We start from the raw sequence: 10,190 nt of genomic DNA, 5'->3' as shown, positions 1-10,190 counted from the left end.
AAAATGATTTTTTAGGTCATCCAGAGGTCACCATCCCCCACCTTGCTCCAAAACAAACCAAAGTGGGCTCCTTTGTTTGTGCAGGTTTGTGCCGTTAAAACTACCGCAGTGAAGTTGATTTCAAGTTGGATGTTGGATATTCAAATATCTGCTGAGTGAGCAGCGTTTAGCTCAAGGTTGATCCGATTCATGAACGCTCATGTCGGCCAGCCGCTCTCCAGCTCCCTCCTCAGGCTCGGAGGTTCACTGAGGGACATCAACACATTTCCAAACCAAACATGAACAAATAGAACCAGAACCAGGACCAGAACCAGAGAACCAGGACAAGAACCAGAACCAGGACCAGAACCAGGAAATGCAGCCACATCGACTGGGTTCATCGTACCAGAACCCGACGTAACGGATTTATGCTTCCAAGGAAAACTGAAGAAAACCTGATGAGAGTTTCTACAGGAGCTGCTGTCAGAGAGGAGAGGCCAGAAAAACCCAACTGGAGACAGTTCTATTCGACCCGGTTCTGGTCCCAGTCCTGGTCCTGGTTCTGGACATCATTACCCCACTGAGGCTGGAGGAATTCAGATCATCACAACTAGAATGACTTTCTTGGAAAAAGACAAAGTCAGCGTTAATCTTTTTAGCAAACAGAAACAAGACTTTGGTTTGACGTTTCCACGTGACCCCCTGGCATGAAGGGAAACAAAGACATGAGTACAAAGTGGAGAAATTAGAAGTAGAAAAATAGAGTTCACCATCTTACTGGGCAAAAAGTTGTGCCGTCAGAGCAATACAAGGACAAAAGACTTCCAGCTCAACGCCGGGGCACGAAGTGCTTTCAGCGTCTGGATAAACTGTAAGAACATGAAAGGACTGCAGCTTAGAAAAGATGGAAGGGTTATATAAAAAGGTATTGTTGAACAAATCAGGGTGTTATCACTGCAGGTTTACTTGTCTAACATCACACAACCACCTGCAGGCTTTAGAATGTGCTTCCATTTCAGCCAAAGAGGAGCGATGAGCCCATCATCTGCCCGTTGGAGGTCAGAGGTCAGAGGGGGTTTCTTTACCCCCAATAAAGGCGCGGCCTCCCACCAAGGAGGCTTTTCTCCATTCTCTCTAGCATCAGCTACCAATGGCCACAGAAGTTGTCTTTTCTCGGTGGGACTTGCAGAGATCTTCTGTGAAGTGGAGCTTGTGTTGCAGAAATTGTGATTTTTTTTCCGCTTTCCAGAGAGCATCACGCAGCCGGCGGGACAGAAACCTGATGATGAAGATGATGATGATCGGTCTAGGAGGGTGCAATCCTTCGTCATGGGGCCCAGGCGGTGGGCGACATCTGTGAAGGACACTGGGGACGTCTGTGAAGGACACTGGGGACATCTGTGAAGGACACTGGGGACATCTGTGAAGGACACTGGGGACATCTGTGAAGGACACTGGGGACATCTGTGAAGGACACTGGGGACATCTTTTCCTTGGGAATTGTAGCCTGGCAGATTTGAACCATCTTCATCATCCTGTCGTGTCCATAAAGCTTCAGGTTGCAGCGCCTCCATTTCAGCAGTCATGTCAGTTCTTCTTTCTGATTAGATCAATTTTCTCTTTCAACTCTTTAACTTCACCCATTTTGGTGTTGATTTTTTTCTCCAGCGTCTCGATCCGGTTCCCAAACCTCCAGACCATCAGCTCTGTCGCTGATAAGCTTGGAAAGCGTTTCTATGACGTCACCATTTATCTTTTCTATCCGTTTTTGGAGCAGAGGTGAGCAGAGGGAAACTTTCATTCTCAAAGTGGCTCCGGTGTTCTGTCAGATGGCCATACGCTGTCAGGATAACCTACATGCAGTTAGTACCATGCCCGCGCATGCGCATTAAGAAGTCCGACCGTCAGCGGAGTTGTCAGTTCAGCATATGCAACAAGTTATGACGAAAATAAGTCATTGAATTGTTTATAATATATAACTATAGATATAGATGCGTTGTCGTGGTTTCAAAGTGTATTTAAAGCAGGTCTGGCTGCAGCTGCAGTCAATTACAACACAGGCTGGTGTAAAACTCATTAACCGATAAGTCAGGATGTCATACAGCTGTTAAAGTGTATGATGATCTACGTCATGATTGTGTGGTGATTATTAAATAAAATCATATGGTAATGACAGCGCATGTCTGAGCTAAGGTATGACTGACAGAACACCGGTGTTCAGTGTAATCATCGTGACACCTGACATAAGGCGGTCATGTTCTCCGAAGCTAGCTGGTTCTCGATGCTAACGGAGCTAGCAGCATGTGCTCCCTTAGTTTAATCTTAGACATTTTCCTTTGTAAGACGTTCAGGTACTCAAACACCTCCCGGATTACCGAATCCACAGCATGCAAGACGAAGACAAAAAGGCAGCTTCGTGTCGTGGACCTCCTCTAATCAACCGATTAGAGGAGGTGCACAGCACCAACCCTGGACTTTTTCAGTGCTAGCGATAGCCTTAGAGGACGAAGCCTATCCGAAATAGACCTTTAGCTCTGCTGCAGCTTTACGCTCATGAATCATTTATTTTGTTTTAAATGTGACTTTTTCCGCCACCAAGTGACTTAACAGGAATTTCAAAAGTAAAACAACAGCTTCTGTTTGTTTTCTTTTATTTGTCCAAAAGTATTTTGTTTCGTACAGCTCATTCTCCATTTCACACATCATCGTCCTCCTCACAGCGCCTCCTGCTGGTCGCCGTCATCACAGCAGCTGGGAACCGTGCTGAGGTTTCCACGGAGCTGCGCCACAAAACATGGAATCAAACACAAAGTCAGCAGCAGGCTTTCAACTTTTAACAACTTTAATAACGTTAGAATGCGAGGTTGTCCCTGGATCTCCAGAATGAGCTGGTTATGAAGAAATGCTGCTGGAATGAGTGGATGGGAACTCAGAAATGTCACAGTTTAACTAAAATGAATGAAACCTCTCATTGTGGATTCAAGTAAAACACCTAGATGTTGGTTCAAATGACGCCTTCATCAGAACAGTGGAGAAAATAAAAATAGCATTTAAAAGCAGATGTGAGACAGACAGACAGACACGAGGCCTCCAGCTGGTTGAAATGTTGCTTTGACTCGTTTTGCGGTGCAGCTGCAGCGTTTCACCGCCTCAGGCCCACATTAAACTAAAGTTGGCAAAATGAAATCTCAGTTTGAAACAAAGTCCAGTTCATCCATGGAGGCCAGCAGATTCTGAGTCCCGACATCCAAACAGCGTCTTTCTGTCAACACGGAATCTGTCCGTTTGTCCTTTCAGCCTTCGCCAAGTCAACATTTGCACAAACACCAAAACAAAGAAAAGGAAAGAACCGTTTCCTCTGGAATCCGCTCCACATTCTTCTTCTTCTCTCAGTGCAAATGAGGTAGACATGACACATGGAGGCGGCGATGGCCGGACGGCTCTGTGCAAAAAACTCCGGCCATGAGGTGTCTGTGGGGAACAGAGCAGATGATTCCTGCTACGGAGGCCCAGAGGGGCAAAAACGGCAGGAGGCGAAAACAAATAATCCTGTGGATGAACTGTGACCAGACAAAGATCTACAGGAGTTCAATACATAAATCATCTGATTCTACATGGTCTTAGTAATACATTGGAAAAGTTGTATTAATGTAATTGTATATGGTTTTATGGTTTTTCATTATTGTGATGTTTGTTTTTATTACTTTAAATCAAAATCACATCGAAATGTTTTGTCTATTTTCAGATATTGCCAGAAGTTTTTGGAAAATATGAAACATCAAATTTTAAAAAACAAAATAAAAAAACAGTTCAGATGCTGTGGTGGTGCCGGGCTGAAGCACAACCCACATATTGAGGCCTTGGTCCTCATGCCGGCGGTTGCAGGTTCGAATCCCGGCCTGGAAACATCTGCCTCATTTCCCTGTTTCCTGTCAACTACTTTCAAATAAAAGCCACTAGAGCCAACAAAACCTTTAAAAAAAAGTTCTAAAGACGGTTTTAGAATTTTTAATTCAACTCTTCATGACGCAAATCACAGTTTTCTCCCAGTTCTTTAAATATAAATCTCTTAATTTATGCAAATGTTTTTAAAACATTTTATTGTGATATTTTGTTTCAGCTTCCATTTCCATTTTAATTACTTTACAAACTAATTTTCTAATGGTTTTTATTCATTATTGTTTTTTAGCAGATGGAGAAAAAAACTAAAAGAACTTCAGTTTGAAAATAAGTTTCTAAACAAAATGTAAAAAAAAATTAGATTCAATTTAATTCAAATATTTGTCAATATATTATGATCCGGTTTTTAACATTTAATCTTAAGGCAAGAATCGTTATTTTAGCCAAAGTAAATGGAAAAATTAGATTATACTGAGCTCATCCACAGGATTATATGATCGTTAATCTCTTAGGGCTCCGTGTTTTACAGTGCTCCAGGGAAAAACTTGGACTAGACCAGGAAAGAACAACAAAAACATGGCACAAATGTAGTGAACTCATCTAAAGTCTGTTGCACTGCGGACGCTTCGAGATCTCACAGCCCCGCCCACAGCCAGAGGCCCCGCCCTGAGACCTCATTAGGAATGCTGGGAAATGTAGTCCTCCTGGAAATATTTAATTCTTATAGTTCTATCACAGTAACATTGCGTTTATTTCCCACCTAGTGGTCAACATAGGCAATGACATCTTAACATAAATACTCCGACTGCAGCAGTAGTTATTATGGGATGGCGTCTGCCTGCTTCTAGTACAAATTGGCTTAAATCACGTGACAAAATAATCATTATTACTTATTACAGTCTTAAAGTTAGTGCTTCTATGTACAACAATAATAACACCAGTCAGAGTGTTGAACAGCGCCCCCATCAGGACACCTGCCTCACCAGCTCTATAAATAGGTAGTGTGCATCACTGTACAGCGACTCCATGCGGCCGTCTGACCTGCAGAGGCAGACGGACCTGTTTGATGAGCCGTTGGTGCTGCGTCCACACACACACACACACACACACACACACACACACACGGCGGCTTCTGATTGGAGGACAGGTGTGCAGGATTCCCGGTTTGCTGGGTCCTCAGTCAGATGATCCTGTTAGTGTCTCTGATCTCTGCATCCAGCAGGAATTACATCATCAACATTCCAGCTGAAGTTATTTAATCCTGAGGATTAATGTTGCTCACTGATCTGGGTCCTCCCGGATCCGACCGGTTCGCTAGAAAAGTTCCGACTGGGGATCAGAACGAACGAAACCTGCAGACGACTCCAGGTCCTGAACCCGATCGTTTTGGGTCAACTTGGCAGAGGACAGCAGCGGCATCAACGCTGCCCCCTGCTGGACGCCCGTATTTACACACGTCCACATCAGCTCTGCCCCGGTCTCTGTGCAACTCAGCGGGTCGGAACCAACAGAGGAGATATCTGGATCAGCAACACGACTCGTCAGGAACGTCTGGGTTCCTGATGATGTCACGGCTTCTGAGCCACGAGGGATCGACGGTCTGAGGACCGGGCCTCCTGAGGTTCTGATGAACATCGCCTTCAGTTGGACCAGACCGTCGGGTTCTCATCTCCGGTCCCTCAGGGCCAACTGCCTGCTGTCTCTGGAGGAGCTGCAGCTCCAGGACGCTCCTCAGAGCTCAGTAGATGGGTGGTGTTCCTGTGGTGTGAAGCGCCTGGTGGAGCGTCCTGGAGCGCCGCTTCCTCGGACCGCTCGGAGACAGCTGCTGACCCCCAGGAGCTGCTGAGCGCCACGTGGCCCCTCTGTGACGCCGCCTGGTGGCTCCTGGGAAGGCCGCAGGCGGACGTCTCAGGAGAAGGACAGGTTAGAGCCGTTGGAGATGTGGGAGGTGACAGAGGTGCTCCGGCTGAGCCCCCCGTCACCGGCGACGCCCCCACCAGGGCCTCCGGACGCCGTGCGCCTCAGCGGCTGGGGGCTGTTCCTGAGGGTCAGACCGGGGCCGCGGATGCCCAGGCCGCCGCCATAGCCGCCCTGCGAGGAGGAAGAGGAGGAGGCAGAGGAGGCGGGGGAGGAGCAAGAGAAGGAGATGGGGGGAGGCGCGGCGGGAGGCAGCACGGCCAGCGACTGTGAGGAGGCGTGGTAGGAGAGCTGCTGGAGGCCCCGGGCATGCTGGGAGTAATGGCCACCGGAGGGCCACTCCCGGGCCTGGCGCTCCCGGCCGTCGCGCTCGTCGCGGTACAGCTGCGGCGTGCTCTGGTGGTGATGGTACAGCTGCTGCTGGTGGTGAGAGGGGGCGCGGGCTCTCGGCTCGGGCCGACCGAAGCCGGCACCGTGGTTCTGGCCGCGCCAGGCTGGGCCGGCCGGCGAGTTCTGGAGGCCGTGGCTCCAGTGGCCGCCGGAGCGCGGGACGGGCCGGGCTGGCCAGCCTCCGGGTCCGGCGGCCGGGCCTGGCGGCGGGTAGCCGTCGGCGGCGCCCAGCGCCATGCCGCTGAAGCCCAGCCGCAGGCTCTCCGAGTCGAACGCCTCCACCTCCCGGGCCTGGCGCTCCAGCAGTGTCCGGATCCGCTCCGACCGCTCCGCCTGCAGCGCCACCATCTCCTCCTCGATCTGCGGGGAGAGGTTGGTCAGAATGGGTCAGAACCGGGTCAGTAAGGGGTCAGGACGGGGTCAGAGCCGTACCCTCTGCTCCAGCAGCGCGCGGCGCAGCGCCACCCGCGCCTCCAGCTCCTGCGCCTCGCGGTCGTGCGTCCCGTCCGTGTGGATCTTGATCTTGCTCTGGTAGGCGTTGAGCAGCTCCAGCTCCTGCTGCAGCTGCAGCCGCAGCGCCTGCTGCTCTGCCTCCTGCGTCTCGTCCAGCCGCAGCTGCAAGGACAAATGCCGGGTCAGAACCTGCAGGTTCGGCTAGGGGCGATACGGCGGCCCAAATGGATTTGTGTTAAAAAATGTGAATTTGAAAATTTTATGAGAATTTGGTTATTGGCATGTGATAAAATACAATCATTTAAAATGTAGCATTTCTCACAACTATAAACCACTGCTGCTTTTCCATAAAAACCATTTAAAACAAACACTCAGCCTGGCAGGGGTAATTGAAGCCTGGGGGCCTGCCAGGCTGAACCTGGATCAGGACAGGTCAGAAGCAGCTCCCGGGTCAGAACCAGTCACAAGCGGCTTGCCTTGCTGACGGCCTGCGTGGACAGCATGTCGTTGACCGAGTGGTCGTACTGCTCGGCCAGGATGGCCAGCTTCCGGGTCTGCTCGTCCTTCAGCCGCTTCAGAACCAGCTTGTGTTCGGACCGGGGCGTGGTCTCCAGCAGGTGGTTCCGGAGCGCCTTGTACTGCCGGGTCTGGATCTTGCAGGTCTCCTGGAACTGCCTCTTTATCTGGACCTCTTTGGACTGAAATGAACACAGACGGGTTAGAATCTCTCTGGGGCTCGGCCCGGCCCATGGTTCTGACCCGGTTACCTTGAGGCTCTTGGGCTGCTGCCGGACCTCCACGGCGTGTTTCTGCCGCAGTTCGTCCTCGCGCCGCTTGTTGTACTCCATCTGGTTGGTGAGCTCTGTCTGGTGCTGGGTCCGGATCAGCTCGGCCCGGGTTCTCTGGACCGAGCCGAGCTGCCGGAACTCCAGCTCCTGGGTGGATTCGTGGTGCCGCAGCAGCATTGCGCACTCCAGGTCCTTCTGGATCTGCTTCTTGTTCAGCTCCTGGGGCGACAGCAGGGTTAGGGAGGCAGGGGGTCCGGATCGGGTTCTGCAGCGGTTTTGGAGCGGCCCTACCTCTCGCAGCAGGTCCTGCTCCAGGTTGTGGCGAGCCAGCAGCATCTTCCTCTTGTACTGGCGGCACTGCAGGTCATAATACTGCCTCTGGCGCCGCAGCAGGCCGGCCTCCTCCTCCGCCATCAGCTGCTGCATCACCTCCTTCTGCTGGATCAGCCACTCCTGCTTCTCCCTCTTGGGGGTCGACTGGTTCTCACTCAGCTCCTGGGGAGGGGAGGCAAACCCGGACCAGGACTGGATCAGGGACTGAGCCGGACCAGGATCAGGATCAGGATCAGGACCGGATCAGGATCAGGGACTGAGCCGGATCAGGACCGGATCAGGGACAGAGCCGGATCAGGACCGGATCAGGGACAGAGCCGGATCAGGACCGGATCAGGGACAGAGCCGGATTAGGACCGGATAAGAACCAGGACCGGATCAGGGGCTGGGCCGGACCAGGATCAGTATCAGGACCGGATCAGGATCAGGGACTGAGCCGGATCAGGACCGGATCAGGGACAGAGCCGGATCAGGACCAGGACCGGACCGGATCAGGGACAGAGCCAGACCAGGACCGGATAAGAACCAGGACCGGATCAGGGACTGAGCCGGATCAGGACCAGGACCGGACCGGATCAGGGACAGAGCCAGATCAGGACCGGATAAGAACCAGGGCCGGATCAGGGACTGAGCCGGACCAGGATCAGGATCAGGATCAGGACCGGATCAGGATCCGGATCAGAGACTGAGCCGGATCAGGACCAGATCAGGGACTGAGCCAGGATCAGGACCGGATCAGAGACTGAGCCGGATCAGGACCGGATCAGGGACTGAGCCAGGATCAGGACCGGATCAGGGACTGAGCCGGATCAGGGCCAGGACCGGATCAGAGACTGAGCCGGATCAGGGCCAGGACCGGATCAGAGACTGAGCCGGATCAGGGCCAGGACCGGATCAGGGACTGAGCCGGATCAGGACCGGATCAGAGACTGAGCCGGATCAGGGGCTGGGCCGTCTCTTGCTCCTGATCCGGCTCCGGGTCTTACCTCCTTCAGCAGCTCCTTGCGGTGGCGGTACTGGCGCTTCTGGGAGTCCAGCAGACAGTTGAGCTCCTTCTTCTGCTGGCCCAGGATCTGCTGCTGGAACTTCTTCTCCTCGGCCAGAGCGGCTTTGACCTGCAGGGTGCGGAGAGCGGAGACGTCAGGCGCCGGGAGCGGCAGCGGGAGCGGACGAGCGGCCGAAGCGGACCTCTTTCTCCAGGACGGCCTGGTTCTTGCGGGCCAGCTTGTCGAGCTCGGCGGAGAAGCCGGTCCTCTGGGCGTCCAGCTCCTTGTCCAGCTTCAGCTGGTGCTCGTCCATCTCGGCCTTCAGCTTGTTCTCCAGGCCCAGCAGCTGCTTCTGGTGCAGCTGCCGCATGCGCTTGTAGCCGGACATCTGGTCCCGCAGCGCCGAGCCCTGCTCGTGCTCCTGGATCTGACGGGTCACCTGCGGGACGGCGACACGTCACATACACCTGGAAACGGGCCGGTACCCGTCCCTTCTGGAACCTACCAGGGAGGCGGTCCGGATGGTGGCGAAGTGGTCCCGGTTCCGGTAGAAGGCCCGGCGGCGCCCGGCGGACGGGGCCTGCGGCTGCTCCAGCTCCGGCTGGTACGGGTCGTCGTAGATGTTGTCCTGACCCTGCAGAGGAGGGAGGGGTCAGAAAGGGTCCGGTCTGGTCCGGACCCGACCCGGGCCCTGGGCTCACCGTGGGGCGGTGGATGATGGAGCTGTTGGAGGTGACGGTGTTCTCGCCCTCCTGCAGGATGGCCATGTCGCCGCTGCTGTCGTCGGAGGCGTCCGCCAGGCTGTTGACGGAGCTGGACTGGGAGCTGGCCGAGATGGACATACTGGGAACGGACTGGGAGCTCTCCATGCTGTTCACCGTGCCGCCCTGCAGCAGGTAGGGCTCCGCCTCCTAACACACACACACCATGAGGGCGGCACAGCAACCCGACCCGGTTCTTGTGCCTCAGAACTAGGGCTGTATAATTAAATCGATTCTACGATATTTATCGATTTTTCATCCATGAGTATCGATACGTTAAACCAGAGGGGCCCATAGGGTCATAGGTCGTTTGTGACGGCTTGGCAGCCAGACTCCGCCTCCCTCAGTCCCACTTTCAACCTGTGCTTAAAGAGCACATTATAAACTACACACCAGTTTTTAAATTGCGTTAATAGGCCAAGTAAAATATCAAAAACCGGCTTTTCCGGTTATGTGACAGGAAATGAGCTTCCAAAGGCAAAAACGCAACATCAGATTATTTTGTTATTGGAAATCTATCTCACATCTCCAACAAATAATTATGTATTTTGTTGCTAAGAAACAAAGTAAAGCTGCTCAAGTAACAGTGAAAAAGAAGCGGATCGGAGCAGCGGCAAAAGCAGAGAGTTCGCGAAATTAACGCAAAGTTTGGATACCGGAGCGATCGGTGGCATCCGCTTGGT

The 10,190-nt window shown here is 52.7% G+C and overlaps 1 protein-coding gene and 1 long non-coding RNA gene across 2 annotated transcripts; one reads left to right on the top strand and one right to left on the bottom strand.

Annotated features, from left to right (window-relative positions):
- The first annotated feature begins 320 nt into the window (after positions 1–320).
- Positions 321–3,514, top strand: LOC107834999 (uncharacterized). The gene is made up of 2 exons (XR_001660820.1): positions 321–1,565; positions 1,648–3,514. It is a non-coding gene; the product is annotated as an uncharacterized LOC107834999 (long non-coding RNA).
- A 1,064-nt stretch (positions 3,515–4,578) lies between these two features.
- Positions 4,579–9,657, bottom strand: LOC103132030 (serine/threonine-protein kinase TAO2-like; the record flags this gene model as incomplete). Its single annotated transcript, XM_007543783.2, has 9 exons — positions 4,579–6,546; positions 6,619–6,801; positions 7,116–7,337; positions 7,407–7,646; positions 7,719–7,922; positions 8,747–8,875; positions 8,949–9,185; positions 9,252–9,380; positions 9,448–9,657. Coding segments are annotated over 9 exons (2,313 nt in total), but the record flags the coding sequence as incomplete, so codon positions are not given.
- Between the last annotated feature and the right edge of the window lie 533 nt (positions 9,658–10,190).

Source organism: Poecilia formosa, unplaced genomic scaffold, assembly GCF_000485575.1.
Source record: "Poecilia formosa unplaced genomic scaffold, Poecilia_formosa-5.1.2 Scaffold905, whole genome shotgun sequence".
Lineage (NCBI taxonomy): Eukaryota > Metazoa > Chordata > Actinopteri > Cyprinodontiformes > Poeciliidae > Poecilia > Poecilia formosa.
The sequence above is the reverse complement of the archived record's forward strand: the minus strand, read 5'-3'. Positions and strand labels throughout refer to the sequence as shown.